The 15,926-nt window shown below is 41.0% G+C and overlaps 2 protein-coding genes across 3 annotated transcripts; both read right to left on the reverse strand.

Annotated features, from left to right (window-relative positions):
• Positions 1-330: 330 nt before the first annotated feature.
• On the reverse strand, positions 331-5,468 carry tmem165 (transmembrane protein 165). The gene is made up of 6 exons (XM_040129733.1): positions 5,131-5,468; positions 4,489-4,714; positions 4,215-4,390; positions 3,199-3,381; positions 2,838-2,943; positions 331-2,099 (listed from the first exon to the last, which is right to left on the reverse strand). Exons 1-6 carry the CDS (start codon positions 5,278-5,280, stop codon positions 2,023-2,025), a joined length of 918 nt encoding a protein of 305 aa, XP_039985667.1. The 5' UTR covers positions 5,281-5,468; the 3' UTR covers positions 331-2,022.
• Positions 5,469-5,801: 333 nt separating this feature from the next.
• srd5a3 (steroid 5 alpha-reductase 3) lies at positions 5,802-9,321 on the reverse strand. Of its 2 annotated transcripts, XM_040127760.1 has the most exons (6): positions 9,172-9,321; positions 8,856-8,932; positions 8,545-8,696; positions 8,275-8,460; positions 8,069-8,194; positions 5,802-6,908 (listed from the first exon to the last, which is right to left on the reverse strand). In XM_040127760.1, the coding sequence occupies exons 1-6, from the start codon at positions 9,244-9,246 to the stop codon at positions 6,649-6,651; spliced, it is 876 nt and encodes a 291-aa protein (XP_039983694.1). In that variant the 5' UTR covers positions 9,247-9,321; the 3' UTR covers positions 5,802-6,648. The 2 variants fall into 2 exon arrangements, with proteins under 2 accessions (XP_039983694.1, XP_039983693.1); XM_040127759.1 differs by lacking the exon at positions 9,172-9,321 and having other exon boundaries at positions 8,856-9,160.
• Positions 9,322-15,926: the final 6,605 nt, after the last annotated feature.

A 15,926-nucleotide genomic window follows, 5' to 3' on the forward strand; every position in this document is an offset into this window, starting at 1 on the left:
TGTGTGTGTGTGTGTGTGTGTGTGTGTGTGTGTGCGCTGCGATTTCGCAATAAACTACCCCTTGCTGCACTGTAAGTGATTGCACAGCTTCATGCCTAAAAACGTGTGCTGCCTTGCGTTCATTTCTTGAGCCAAACCATTCAGAAATGAAAACATAACCTAACCCTTTAAGGCAAATGTATCAGTCGTTTGCTCCCCTTCAATCTGAAAATAAATCCGCATTAAATGTCTCTGTTTCATCCAGTTCATATTTCCTTGCTCTTCAAGATGTGTCTATAGTTACCACTCAGCTCAAATACAGTACTAATGGCTGGTTTAAAAAAAAAAAACAACAACACAAGAAACATTTTGATTGAGCAATTCAGATTTATAGTCATTTCAACCAACCTGTATCACAAACAGAAGTATTTCACAGCTGGGCACAGCCTGTCAAATATTGACAACGCAGCTTTAGCCTGTTCTCTTAAAAAAATAGTTCCATTCCTCGTTTCTAGTGACCTCTCCCCAACCCTTTCCTGTGTCTACAGCACATATGCTAAAAAGGAAGGAAAATGAAGCTAAATAAATACACACCATTTTAAATAAAGGGATAAATGTAGGCTTAAATTGCATTGCCGGTTGAGGTGTCACTATAGCTACAAAACAGCTGCTTATGGCAATGGAGGTGACTTATCCCATCATTTTTTTGTAGGAGATAACATGGTGTCAACTGTCACTTATTCCGTACCTGATGTAGTCATGATTACATTCTGTCACACTGACTTTGTGATTTCGGGGCAGTAACAAAGGAGGCTGCAAGGTTCATACTGGAAATGGCTTTAATCACAGAGGAAGAGTTGACCTGTGAAGCTGACTACTGGCCTGTTCTCAACCTGATCCATGGTTTGTTAACTGTCAGCACCTGAAACCGGTAGGAGTCAATATGAAGAGCCCTGATTGATATCTCCAATATGTGATTAGCATTTTCCAGAGGTGCACATAAGCTATGGATAAGCTGCGGTGTAGCTCTCTGGGCACTGTACCTAATGCAGGTATGTCAGGTATGGCGACACCTGGACGCAGAGGTATTCTAGTGGTTCCCGTCTCCGTCTCTTTAAAAGAAAAACTGCTCCCATGTATCTGCAATCAAATGGGGGAATAACTAAGGGAAATATTTTATTTAGGCATCTATCTCAAATAAAATCTCAACTTCAATCAGATCGCAAAAGCAGTTTCGTAAGTATGTGCTGTTGGTTTCTGTTTTTAGTTTTCCCTCACGGTAGGGAAAGCAACATTATTAGTGAGGAAGGCAGAATAAACAACTGAGCAGCCTGGGCTCATGTCATAATATAATATAATATAATATAATAGACCCCAAAAAAAAAAAAAAAAAAAATCAATCATTCAACATTTAAAAATAAAAAGGCAAGGGAAAGATTTGGAAATGGACTCTGAGATGGCTGAGTGTGAGGAAAGTACTGCATGGCAGGTTCTGTTTCCGAGCCACAGAACCTCTAAAAGATGGGTCGGAGGGCAGCGATCAGTAACATTCCAGTCTTCTCTCAAACACCTTGTGATGAGAATACAGCGCTTATAGAAAGCCACAGTACTGCCTTCTCTCCCAGCCTGCCTCCGTTCCACTAACATCTGAGGGTTTTACCTCAGACTTTCTGAAAGGTTCCCAGCGCTTTCTGTCCTAAGCTAAATGTGGAGTTAATCTCTGTGTTTTATAAAGATACAACTCTGAATATTTTGTTAGCATTCCATAACTACACCTCCCATGAGGTTTTAGTGTGTGCCTCAGGTTAAGACTCTCGGAAATGTTTTTTAATGCTAATTTCAACCTCTATGAGAAACCCCTTCGAGCTGCCGACTGCAGTGGAACAGAGGCTTTCTAGGGAAGGTGGACGGGACTTTGGCTCTCCGTTTAACTTTTCACACGTTCTGTTGGACACATACAGAGTCAAAACTAAAGTCTCACTACAGCAACTGAACCAAATTTTACACATATGTACAGAGTGAACCTGAAAGTCTTTCATCCAATTAAAATCCAGATTCTGGCTTGATGAACAGGGCAGAGAAGGCAAACGCCAGAAAAACAATCCCGCCGATGATTGTAACTATGGAAAGAAAACAAGAAACCAAATTCAATTATAGGGTGTCTTCCAATAAGACAAACAACCAACGTATATGTACTTTATTATCAACGATCAACTGGAAGATTAAGTGTGTCAGAGGATTTTCAGACACTCATTCCTAAATGTTTTCTAACATACTTTCCTCTAAATCTGTTCCTCTCTCTTAAACTGGATGTGTTTTCCAGACAGTCCATCATGAAATGGTTTGGGCTGCTTTGGTCGCCCTGTTGCTACGACAACACGGACCTTGTTAAGTGATTCGAAAATGAATGGACGGATAATCATTTCAGGTGGAAGCAGGAGAGTGACATGGCCGAGACACTGTGCTGGAAAGCATGTTCCTCAACTCTTCCGAACACTGTGATATCAGTCAACTCATTGAGTCTTTATTGTTTAAACTAGTATAAATGGTTTGAAAATCATAACAATTACACTTTAGGTATTTTATACTTACTTGTAGTGGTCCTGACCACTCATAAATTCTGCTCTTGCCTACTCACATTTTGGAAATAATTAAATACCCGACAGAAGTTCTTATTCTGCATGTGCACACAAATTAAATCCCAACTGTTTCCATTTCAAGAAGGACACCCATTGTGTGTCAAAGGAGTTTGCTTCTTAAACAAATATAATTAGGAGTACTGTAAAGCTTAAGGCTGTAATGATGAAAAGATACAAAGCAGGTGTATTCAAAAAAACAACAGCAACGACAAAACTCACCTGTTCTGACGGATATTTTCTGGGCGATCATTCTCCCACCTATCACAGCCAGACCTGTACACAAACAGTGTCCAAGTGTACCACCCACTGCAACACCAAATGGATCCTGGGAATTTTCAAACAAAAAAAAAAAAAGTGCATTTCATGTTGATGTGAAAGAAAATTATACATTGCCTTTCCTAAATAACTGATTAACAGTGTATTAACACATCAGTGCGGTTTGGGTGTGGCTCAAAAAGGCAAATCAAGGATTTGTTTCCCACTGGGGGCCACCCAAGGTGAACACATAGACACCTGACATGTGGCAACATATTTTACTTTAAAGCAAACAGACATGTGTCTTTGAATAAATGTAACAAACCTCCCGTGCAGCCAGAATAATTGTGGTCAGCTGCGAGCGGTCCCCCCACTCTGCGAGGAAGGTGAGGGTGAGGGCTTGGATGAAGATGGGTGAGATGAAGCTGTGCCACTTTCCCTGAGGCAGGGTAGTCCCTGATCCAGCCTCCACATCTGGAGTCCCATTGGCCAGCTTGGACCGCTGAAGCTGAGCAGACAGCAGAAGACAAAATAATTTTACCGACACGCTAATTCTCTATTTACCTATTGAAACAGGAGAGTATTTTTTTAACTGTATTGTGTTTCTCTTTCCTACATACAGTACCTGCCACAAGCCACAGAGAACAATGTCAGTGTTCAATTACTTTATAAGAAACTGTTTTAGATTTGATGTGAGGTCTGATTGGTCATTTGGGATATTTTTCGTTCAGTCTACGGTACAGTATGTACGTGCTTCAACATTTGCATTTCTGTAAATACCATGTAATAGTGCCATTTCAGACAAGTAGAAAGTAAAGCAATGTGTGCAGGTAGGATTCCCAAGAGAACTGACTTAACTTTAACAAATAACAGCTGCATTTGAAATAATAAAACACCATACTCCCATGTAGTATGGGGATAAAACGGCTTCCAACCTTTCTGTAAATGCCTTGGATAAGTGTAGTAAATAGGAGTTAATGCATTAACTTTAGATTCATATAATTCCACATTGAAATCTTCAGACTGACCGATGAAATCAATCTTTTCTGTATCCCCTCCTTGTGTGTGCAAGTACCACATTATCTTCTCCTGAGAAGCAACTCTGTGGCAGAGCTTTCCTTGTGATAAGTGTGAGCCACCCGTGAGTCAGTGACTAAGATAGACAGTGCTACCAGTCAGCAACATCAGCCACCACTGTGGGCTTACATGTGCCTACTTGCATAAACTATTTATATTATTTATATTTCCTTGTAATGACTTATAGTCACTCCAGAGTTGTAGGACTTTATGTGCTGGGGATGCTCGTGTCTTGCTGGGCTTTAAAGTAAAAACTTGACTTACCTCTTCGTCCTTCTTCTTGATCTCTGCCTGCACCTCCTCCAGCTCCTCCTGGCCTTCATCTGGACTCATTTTCAGCCCCTCTCTCAGCATGCGCACACCAAAGATGGCAAACAAAGCAGTAGACACATAGTATGTGTAGATTCTAGGGATGATGGTGGTAGCGTAGCCAAACAGCACTGCGGAGTGGGGTGGGGGGAGGCATGATTACTTCATTATAACTCAGAGAAGAAGTAATTATTTTAAAATACAGTACCACATATACACTTCTACTAACCAGAAAGACAAGTCATGAGTCCCAAGGCCAGCATAGCGCCCGCCAGCACGGTGAGACGGTTGTAACGCATGGCCATAATGGCTGCAATAAAAAATGTCTTATCTCCCAACTCTGAGACGATGATGACAGAGATAGAGGCAACGAAGGCATGAAGGAAACCCAGGTTCCCCTTGGTGGAATCATCTTCAGACACTACTGGGCCCACTGGATGGGGACTTGTGGCTTTCTGCAAAGAAAATCAAAACGGTGATACACAGTCACAGTTAGATAAGTTACACATAGTTTGTAATAAACGTCAAACTTGTCGGTCTATCCCGGCTGTCCCGACACTGAACATCGCGGAACATGTAAACAAAACTGGGGGTGACATTTTATCAGCGCGACTCTCACGCTAACACCCGAACATCCTTTATCTCATCTTCACTTTCCCTTACGAATTTGCTTGACCAGTCACATTTAGGCGTGAAAGACTAACTTTACCCACTTGAGCTAAATAACGGAACACAATGTGACATATATCTGTTAGCATGCAGGCTAGCTCGGAGTTGCTAGGAGGCAGCGGCAAACGCCGGCGTTAAAAACTGTCGCCTACACACGGCGATAGAAGGTTTAACCGGTAATAATGAAGTTAAAGCTTTTCACCTCTTGTGGGGGCTGCTCTTGGACTGGTTTCTGCTCCTCTTGAATAGAGGCAACTCCGACCGACAACAACAACACGGCGGCTATCGGAAAAAGGACGAATTTTACATGTCTATCAGCCCGCCCATGTCCCCCGCCGACCATGAGAGGCATTATTGCTTCCGAAGCACTGGACAAAGGCAGCTTGTTAATTTCTCTTCTGCGATTCACTTGATATCACCGGAAACAAGACTGGCTAACTTCATATTAGCAACCCGTACAATACGAGGGACTCCTCCGTGATACACGTCACGATCAGAAAGACCGAGCCAACTCTGGGGCCAAGTTAGAAGCTTGCTGCCGCATCGAGGACAAAAACCAGAGCGCTGATTGGACCGTCAGAGGAATGACGCGAGCTCGTAGGCTGACGTACGCGCCGCAGAGTCCAGTGGTTGGACGGTCTCACCGTCAGTAACAGGGCCATACAGACGTATCTAAGTCAGCTCAAGGCTCTATTTAAAAAAAAAAAAAAATCATCACAGGTAAGTCATTTTAATCAGTTTCTCAGCCAAAGGTTGACAATCAGTTACGTTGCCATCTAGTGGATTCTTCAAACACTAGTGTATACCTGTGTTATGTACACAATAATCAAAATAAATACGTGTACAAATAATAATCAAACATGAAAGACATTACAACCTTTACTCAGTTTTCTTTTTATTGAGGGTAGTATTTAATTACATGCATCTTGTAATTAAACGAACTACATGATTTTATATTGTAGTTCAGGATTAAATGTATTAAAAAACAAAGTCCAAATGTCTGTACTACAGCAGCATATTGCTGCCAAGACAATACTAAGTTTCTCAAAAAAACTGAGAAAATGTTCTTGTTAAAACAAAACAACTTGTGTCACAACATACAATATTGTTACCACTTATTTTGGTTTAACAAAAAACCTCTATTTATACAAGATAAGCTGGCAAATTTATTTTATATGTTGCTTTAACAAGAAAAATATTCAGCCAAAGCCTCAATTTCCCCAATTCTTCCTTACGTTTTGAAGGGATCTTTTTTATCAAAACAAACATTTAAAAGTTGCTTATTTTCACAACATAACTTATCTTAAATGTTATAACATATATCTGTATGATGTAATAGATAAAACGTTATTAACGAGAAAGTACTTTGTTATAACAAAAACAGGTTTAGCTTTAATGAGCCATTCTTCTGTAGTAAAGATTCTCATTTCTTCTCACCAGTTTCTAAGAAACAGCTCAGCTTTCACCTGGAGAGACTTCTGCCACGGAAGAAGCAGCACTGCTATGCGCCTCACATTCATACTCGGGAGCTGCCAACTACAACTAATGTTGTCCTGTTGGCTACTGAGCAAGCGCCACTTGGTTGGGAGCACCTTGTCAAACAACGCTGAGAAGAGAGGTGAGTTTTGCTCCTGCCTGTTCAAAACCTCAGTTGTGTCTGACATTTGTCTGGCAGCTTACTGCTCCCAAAAGCATAACAAGACGCACCATTGACAATTATTCAAAACACAAAAGGTATGAATGCTTTTCTATGTCTCGGGTATGACTCATATTTGCTGATGTAAAGGTCATGACAGAGTTGTGCTGCCAGTGACTGGTTGAACAGCACATAAAGGACAACAAGCCACCAGGTTAGAGACAGGCCTCCGAAAACCAAGGTCAGTGAGATGTAGATCAGCAGCTCAGCAAAGTAATGTGGGCATGAAACCAGCTCGAACCAGCCTCCATTTGGCACTTTATGAGTCAGTGTCTCCACAGTTCCTGCAAGACAACAAACAGGAAATACATCAGTGAACAGGTGAAGCAGGTGAACAGACTAGAGCATCTAGCAGGAAGACCCAGGGTCTTTAGCACCAACAGACTGATCAAGAACGTGCCCAACTGCTGTGTGGTACATCAGGATGACTTCTTCAAGCCCCAAGATCAGATTGAAGTTCGTGAAGATGGCTCTAAGCAGTACGATGTCATTACTGCTCTGGACATGGACGCCATGATGAGCACGATCTACGCATGGTTGGAGAACCCAGTGGAGTTTGAGAAGTCGCATGGCGTTAATAACACCCTGGATACTGAGATTGTCCCAAAGTCTGACCATAAGTAGGAGGAGGAGGAGACTCACATCCTTATTGTGGAGGGCTTTCTGCTTTACACCTACAGACCTTTGATCAACGTGCTGAACCAACGTTACTATATTTCCATCCCATATGAAGAATGCAAAAACAGGAGGTGCCTCAGGAACTAAACGGGGCCAGACCCCCCCGGCCTGTTCGATGGCCATGTCTGGCCTATGTATTTGAAACCGGAACATTTTTTCTCAGGAGTTAGGTGAGACAAAAATAGCCACCGAATGAATACTACTGTTGTATTGTCCATGTCTGTTGGGTGTGTAAATCACTACTGTCTTCTAACAATCTCCCCATGACAACTTTATATAGTGATAATATGTCAGTGTTGTGTTTTCAGTTTTTCCTACTGCCCCCAAATGGCCAAAAACAAACAAAAAAATTAATGCAGCTTTAACGGACCATGCAGATATCTTTTCATGGCACTCTGAACATCACTACATTGCATTTACTGTATAATGCTCACTGATTTTTCAAATTAGTTTGTGTGCTGTTTTAAAAAAATGACCCTTCAATAATATTTGCAATACCTTTGACAACAACAAAAGCAAATATGATGTTCACTGCGGTGGATTTCCCATCATAACAACATTTCAAGTCTCTGCAAGCTGTTGTGTGTAGCCCACCCTTCTGAAAACCAGAATGCCGGTCCTGAAACCGTTGTGGTCTTGAAGCTAGCAAAAAGAGTCTAATAACTATGGTACTTTGGGAAATGGTCAGCAGTAATGAAGTTTACATCGCTTGTACTAAATGACTCGAAACACGTAGGAACACTGGAAGACAACTGCACAAGCTTACCTGACTTTCCGGTGCGAAGCCTGGCCAGCAGGAGCATGGATTGGTGCTGCAGCAGTGAGGCCGCAATGAAAAGTGTGAATCCAGCCACGTGAAACCAGTCCAGCTGAGAGAGGAGGGTGCCAGTCCCTAAACAGAAAAGCACATCAATACCCCACATAGTAGAACCAGTGAATAGTAGATGTAAAGAGGACTAATTTCAGACTAACCTTTTTTCACACGATCTGAGCAGAGCACCGTCAAGCCAATTGCGATGTAATACCCCAGACCGAAGACATACTGCACCAAATGCATGGTTCCATCAGAGAAAACACTGACAAACAGGCACTCCAGCAGCCTCCTGAGGGAGTGGACCCAGAGTAGCAGCTGAACCAGGAGAGTAGACAGCTGTGGGACTGCAAGCAGGACTAACATCAGACACCAGTATGAATAAAACAGGAGAACACAAGCTTTAGCAGAGCAGAGGGGTGTAAGCCTACCCTGACCATCAGTGCTTGGTACACCTGTCAAGATGTCTATTATCCCGGTGAGCCATGAGGGTAGTGACTGACGCTGAAATATGAAGTTCAGGTACAAGGCCGGAAGGAGACCATTCCAGCAGACAGAGGTGGCATAAAAGTGCCAGAACCACCTGAAGGGGAAAAAACGTCTATGTTCAACTAAATTAGCATCCACACGTTTAGCTTTTTAAGATGTGAACCATTAAATTACCACCTAGAAATCTATACATTATACACAGAAGTGACAAATCTTTTTTTTTGGGCGAGATTGTGTCCTAATTGACAGTTACCTTTTAGGGACGTCAAACACACGCAGCCAGTCGTCTCGTTTGAGGTTTTGTTTGGTTTTTCCGTACCGAATAAGATCCTGGAATAACATGTAAAGGCGACGTGTTTCATATCTCCTCGAGATTTTGTGAGCACAAAATGCCACAAGGAAGCACAAAGCCAGAAAAGACCAGAAAATATCAATAGCGCTCAAGCCGACTGAGCTCCAACTCATTTCTCAGTTCTGCCGGTCGCGGACATTTGGTCTTTTTGCAACACAGAAAAGAGACCGTCGGAAAACGGTCGTAACAGTTCCGGATGAAATGTAAATGGGATTACCAAGGAATAAGTCATTCCTAATAATCTGATAAATTGCCAGGTACTTGTGTGAAATACGTTGTACGCGGGGTCCATGAGAGGAGCTTTGGGTTTCGCATTAACACCTAACAATCTGGGAAACTGGTACAGCAGGTGGCAGCACCTCCAGCTCAGCACATGAAACGCGGAGCCGACAGGAAAGCATGGACCACTCTTAAATATTCAGACTGTTTACTCTTGAAACCGAGAGGGATCAATGAAAAAACGGATGTTTTATGTCATACCTTAGTAGACGCTCTTTTAACGAAAGCTTTATGTCCATGTGCGGCATACATCCCACCAGTCATGACCCATGTCTTTTTAAACTTGCATCGGTTTGGCTCTGAGCACAAAAAGTTAAATACAGTAGTGGAAGAAGTAGGTCTGCAACTACTGATTATTATCATTATCTACTTAATCTTTGGTCAATAAAATCTAAGAAAAAAACTCTGATTGGTAAAAAAAAAAAAAAAATCAAAATCTTCGTTTGTTTTGTTGAACCGTGAGTCTGTAACACAAATATCTTTAGTCTAATATCATAGAAGTACAAGAAACCAAGTAACTATTTGCAGAAGCCGGAAACAGTGCTCAAAAAATGACTTAAACAATTAATCGATTATTTCAAAAGTTTAAAAAGTTAATTTTCAGTTGATTGACTAATCAGTTACTCAACTAATGAGCTGTATTTGAGATTCTTTGCTTAAGAAAAAGTAACAGTACCAAAACTTAAAGTGTCACAAGTAAAAGCACTAATTACAAAAAATGACCTGATTAAGAGTTTATATTACTACAGACTTACAATTACTGGATTATTATTACTGATTAATTAACATGAAAGCAGTACAATGTATAGCAATGTATTGTAATTTTGTGATTTTATCATATTTTTTGTATGTTAAACCTTTATCTGCAAAGTCACTTGTTAACTACAACAACAGATAAATGTGGAGGAAAAAGAAGAATATTTCCCTCTGAGTTGAAGTGGAGTAGAAGTAGAAAGAAAGTTGTGTTTGTGTTGCTGCTGGGATGTGTGTGATTGTTCAGAGCATTTCTCTGGATTCAAAATCTGCATCACTTCATCCTACTTTGATCTTAATGCCAGTGTTGGCAAACAATTTGTTGAACTGACCTCATGGCCTCCATGCTTCACTCCTGCTCACTTTCTGCTGAGCTTTCTGCGCAGATGTTGACAAGTCTTCTGTGTGTTCCTCCTGTCTACAAAGCAGTAATGTGTCAAAGGAAAATACGTGTGTTTGTGTGAAAGACTTGGTTAGGCCTTTGAGGCACTAGATTCCAGGATGCCTCTTAGAGGAACACAGTATCCTGTCTGAGGAAGTGTGGACTGTTTCCTGCTTCCCTCCCTTCCCTGTCCTCAGTGTCCTCTTCTTTTTTTTTTTTTTTACTGTGCCAAGACCTGGACCCTCTGCAGACCCCCCAAACATTGCAGAAACCTCTTGCCTTCCAAACAAGATGGTGCTTTGTGGGCACTGGACCATAAAAATAAGATCTGAATTGAAAATACAAATCAGTATGTCCAGATTCAGACACAGTCAGAGGAAAAAGAATCAAAAATATCAGAGAGAAAGTTTTGATATAGCACAAAAGAATGAGAAACATAGAAAAAAGAGACTGTTGACTCTATACTCTCTCCCCTTTGTTTCTTACACGCTGGAGTATAGCATATATCCAGAAGCTTGTGCGTAAACTGGCAAAACCTACATGTTTTAGTGCTAATACTAACAAAACTCAGAGATACTGCTGCAGAATGGAAGAAATTACAATAAAAACTGTGACAATATGATTTTCAAATCTCATTTGTCCAACAAAACATTAAATGGCTCTGTCCCACTTATATTTCGCAATTCCTGTCGCTATACCACACCGTTCAAGACCTGATATCCTCTGACCAAAGGTTCATGTTCATCCCTAAAACTTTGTAATCTGTATGTTTTTCTCACTCTGTTGATGCTTTTAGAGTCAAATAAAAACACACTCTTACTGATTGGAATTAGCCGAGAAGCCTGATACCAATTTTATGTCTGACCCTTAAATATGAAGACGGGACTCTTAGCTTAGCTTAGCATAAAGACTTGAAGCAGTGAGAAACAATTAGCCTGGCTGTCTTCAAAGGTAAAAAAAAAATGCCTACTAGCTCATCCAAATGAAGGCTCATTTACTTATTCCAACTTGTTTGTTTGTTCCTTACAAAAACCGAAGAGTAAACACAACAAGTTGTAGTTTGACCGTGATTCATGCGCCAGACTTTCCTTTTCTTGGCCGGGTGCAATGACTTCCAGCCAAGAAATAGTCCAATTTTAGGGGTATCATTACTCTCATCTAAGTCTTGGCAAGAAAGCAAATATGTCCTCTTCCCAAAATTTAACTGCATCAAAACTAACCCTTCTTCTGTATTTTTTTTCTACAGCCAAGAATTCTTTTTCGGTCTGCTTGTAGGTGCTTGTGATCTCTCTGTGTATTGTTATTAACATCTTTTTCTCATTTCAATTTTATGTGTCCTCTCCTTTCTTTTTTTCTGTTTTCTTCCACTCAGCAAAGTGCTGTAGATGAACTGTGGAATTTAATCCCTCAAACGCCTTGTGTTCAGTGGAGTATCTAAGTGTCTAATTGTTTGAAAAAAAGATACAAAGAAAAGCAACCCATTTGTCACAGTTATGAAGTTGTACTAACTATACTATCAAGCAGCTGTTTGGTCATTTGAACCTTTGTTCAGTCAAATACTGTTTCCTGAGATATAGGTTGTGTTTGTGACGTTTATATTTTCCGGCATTGCTACTGTCGCGGCAGCATGCTTGTCATATGTTGTATGTTCTGGCCTGTCTGACTTGACTGTATAGTTTGTTCAATGTGCATGAGTGACAAGACCAGTTTCCCTGTGGGGGATCATAAAGTTATCTAATCTAATGTACTGATTTAAACATTAGTCCTGTAAGTGCTGCATTATTTTCCTCTTGTTTCAGCTGAGTTGCATGTAGTTCTTCTCTCCACTGATACCATCTGTACTGTGTTAATCACAACAATGCAGAGTGAACACACAAACACTAACCCCCTCCCTCTCTCTCTCCCTCTGTTTTGAATTGTGGGACACTGACCTTTGAAATCCCTCCTGTGCTCTCAGAACATAAACACATCAGTGCCAAGACAATTTACAGCTTTTTATTTTTGAAGACTTGTGAATAGGAGTCATGATCAGACATGATTTCAATGCAAACACGGTTTATGAGTTGATATAGAATTAAAAGCTAAAACAAATGGACTGCACTTATACAGCGCTTTTCTAGTCTAATCGACCACACACATTCATAAAGTGCTCTTTTCTATACATACTGCGCTTTCTACACACACAAACACACACACACTCTCACACACCGATGATACATTGGGGGCAGTTTGGGGTTCGGTATCTTGCCAAAGCGCATTTCAACATGCGGTCCGGAGGAGCTGGTGATCGAACAACCAACCTTCTGGTTATTGGATGACCTGCTCTACCTCCTGAGCCACAACCGCCCCATAAAACAATTTAGTAGTAAAGTTTTTTAACGGCTTTTTCTCTATGCTTTGTGACTATGTTTTGTTTTATCAGTAATTGGAAATGTAAGACAAATTCCCCCTTTCCTGCGCCTAGCCCAAAATACTTTTACAATCATCTTTTATATTTCTCTTTGTCTTTGAACGGGCCAGTGTTCAAAGCAATTATCTCATAATTTTTGAAAACGAAGGCTGATATTAAAATGGCAAATTTTTTCTGTGTCCAGCTTTCCAGACGTACATTTTGTGTGGAGTGCCCTCCAGGAAGTGTTCGTTAGGAGGAGTGATCAGGACAGGAAACATGTGGATGTAGCGCATAACATGCAACCTCATCATCTTGCCAAACCCTCCTAAATCCAAGCCAGCTCCAAAACGCAAACTTCTTCCACCTCATCAGGTGAAATGCTGCATTGAGCATTTTACATGAAATGTAAAATTTCCTGTGAAAAAGAGAAGAGTCTGCCTGCAGGGCTCCTGTGTGGAGTCACTTCCAGCGCAGGCTCCTAAAGTCAGCTACACTGTCCAATCAATATTCAATATTCAGTACAAGCAATGTACTGAATTGTTTTAAATTAAATTAAATTAAAATAATAAAAATAAGCTCCACTGTCGTGACAGGAAATGACAAATGTATTTTTGTTACATCCCCCAAAGGAAGAGGCGTAAAGCATTTTTGGTTGTTTTGGCTACACTCTAGTTGCCCCGTGACAACTCTAGGTGACTGATTTGAATTATCCAAACCACTGAAAAAAGTCTGAATGCATGGGTCTTCCGTAAGTTAGCTGTCAAAATAGCTACCACTATCAATATGTGTAAATCTAAATCACGCAAATTACCAAATGTTACACACATTAAGGCTATTTTTTGTTTTAAAGGTAGTTACTCCAACAGTGGCTATCGTTAGCTCCTGAATTTTTAAGCTAGGATTATGGGTTTTTTTTTTGTGGATAACTAACAACTAACAATAACAACTAACTGTTTATATGTATATTGTATGTGTGTCTTGGGCCTTTACTAAACATTTATGTAAATAGTATAACAAGGGTATATGTCTGCGTTTGCATTCAGATGTTGACTATGAAGATGAAATCAAGTTTTTCTATCATTCAGGCTGTTCAGTGTAGACCAAAATGTAGACTGAAATAAGTTGTTTTCACCCTTAAACATCATGAAAAAACTTTGCTTGCTGTATGAATTAAAGGTAGAGTAAGAGATTCTAATCCAATACACTTTTTGTCATATTCAGCTAATATCTTCTCACAGTCTGCTAGCTGTCCATTCTGTGTGTGCGCTGAAAAAAAAATCCGGTGTTCCTACACAGCCCTGGCTCTGTATATAGGAAACCAATAAAGTGGCTCGGACCGAGCCACAAACGCTATTTTCAGGTAATCAGCAACAGGAGGCGTTCCTGCTTGGGGACAGGTCAGGCTGCCGGAACCAGTTGCACTCTGACGTCTGCTGTCGGCTACTCTCCCTCTTCCACGTCCTCGCCCACGACGAACGGAGATAAACCATGATGGTAATGAAACCTAAATAACACCAGAGATATTACCTTGCCAACTTGGTGTAAAAATACTTCACTTGCAACGGCAGACCTCAAGTTATTTCCACCGGAATTACACATATTCACCTGTATAACGTTACCTATGTGCACTTCTGTGGAATTACACCATAGTAAGAAAAAAATTTAAATAACATGGGATATATCTTCCTTTTTCTTTCAGAAATTCAAAATAAACAACGTTTCTCCATGTCTCACTGACGGTAGAGTACAGGTTACTGTTACTGATGAAGTTACTAGCGCTAATGTTACCGATACAAAGGGTAACCTCCTTCTCGGCTTAGATTTTGGCTCACACAAGTATTTGGCTTCAACACCTATTTAAACACTGACGGGCTTATTGTCACTCTTTCTACAGTACTACAGAAAGCATATGCCACCTGTATTTTCATAATACGATAAAAATTGCTTCCCCTTATTGAAACTAACTTACCCTCGGACAGCAGACGCTCTGGACAGATATAAAGTTCAAATTCAGACAAGACTGAAGTTATTGTACTTGGGCCCTAAACAACTCAGAATAACATTATCTAAGCATATAGCTGATTTTGGATGGCACTGCCTTGGCCTCCAGTTCTACTGTAAGGAAAATGCAGCCGTGCGAGTACTGACGGGAACTAGAAAAAAGCGATCATATTTCTCCTGTGTTTCCAGAATTGAAATTAAAATCCTCCTCCTCGCCTACAAAGCCCTACAATGACCAAGCTCCACCGTGTTTTAAAGATCTCATAGTATCCTATTATCCCAATAGAACACTTCGCTCTCAAAATGCAGGCTTGCTTGTGGTTCCTCAAGTTGCCAAGAGTAGAATGGGGGGCAGAGCCTTCCGCTATCAGGCTCCTTTCCCTTGGAACCAGATCCAAGTTTGGGTTCGGGAGGCAGACGCCCTCTCTACGTTTAAGATTAGACCTAACACTTTCCTCTTTGATAAAGCTTCTAGTTAGGGCTGGCTCAGGTGAGCCCTGAACCATCCCTTGGTGATGCTGCTATAGGTAAAGGCTGCTGGGGTAAAACTCCCGTGATGCCACTCCCATAAAGGAGTGTATTGGACTTCATAATGGGGATTCATCAGGTGGGCAAAAATACTACTCCAGATGAATCGTAAATGTTGCTCCGTATTGCTGGAGGCAAGCAGCTGTTTGTTTGCCATTTCAGTTTAAATGCTAAACCAGTGGCAGGTTATTTCATTGTTTTCATCGCTTGTTTTACTGCCCCAAAATGGCCAGAAAAAAACAGTTATTGTAGGTTTAAAAGAAAATGGAATTAAAATGCACAACCTCGACAATCACTTGGTTTATTAAAAAAAAAAAAAGATTGACTTGTTGAGTTGTTTCTTTTTTCAGATGCTAGCAGACCCACACCAAATACATTTTGAACGTTACAGTTGAGCAGTAGAAGTCAGGGCTAAGGTGTCAGCTCCGCACCTTTACAACTCCATAGCAGGGAGGTCAGCTCCAACGCTGCCCACTGACACTGAACATTCAAAACCGCAGGGCTACAGAAGCTTCCCTCGAGCACTCGGGTCAACGTTCAGTCTTTGTCCCTCCAGCGCGTCCACGAGTGCCTCCAGGGTCAGAGTAAGAGAGAGAGACGCTCCTCCCCTGCAGGCTGCCCGGCCGAAGCGCGTCTC

This window comes from Xiphias gladius, chromosome 6, assembly GCF_016859285.1.
Source record: "Xiphias gladius isolate SHS-SW01 ecotype Sanya breed wild chromosome 6, ASM1685928v1, whole genome shotgun sequence".
In the NCBI taxonomy this organism is placed as follows: Eukaryota; Metazoa; Chordata; class Actinopteri; order Istiophoriformes; family Xiphiidae; genus Xiphias; species Xiphias gladius.

What these genes read in the sequence shown, in the direction of transcription:
- srd5a3 (XM_040127759.1), bottom strand. Translation starts at nt 9,067, where the DNA reads ATGAGTTGGAGCTCAGTCGGCTTGAGCGCTATTGATATTTTCTGGTCT. An exon ending in ACCAAGCACTGATGGTCAGG is followed by an intron (nt 8,461 to 8,544) that starts GTAGGCTTACAC and finishes TCCTGCTTGCAG; the next exon opens with TCCCACAGCTGTCTACTCTC. An exon ending in CTCAGATCGTGTGAAAAAAG is followed by an intron (nt 8,195 to 8,274) that starts GTTAGTCTGAAA and finishes TTTTCTGTTTAG; the next exon opens with GGACTGGCACCCTCCTCTCT.
- tmem165 (XM_040129733.1), bottom strand. Translation starts at nt 5,280, where the DNA reads ATGCCTCTCATGGTCGGCGGGGGACATGGGCGGGCTGATAGACATGTA. An exon ending in AAGAGCAGCCCCCACAAGAG is followed by an intron (nt 4,715 to 5,130) that starts GTGAAAAGCTTT and finishes TTTTCTTTGCAG; the next exon opens with AAAGCCACAAGTCCCCATCC. An exon ending in GAAAATATCCGTCAGAACAG is followed by an intron (nt 2,100 to 2,837) that starts GTGAGTTTTGTC and finishes TTCTTTCCATAG; the next exon opens with TTACAATCATCGGCGGGATT.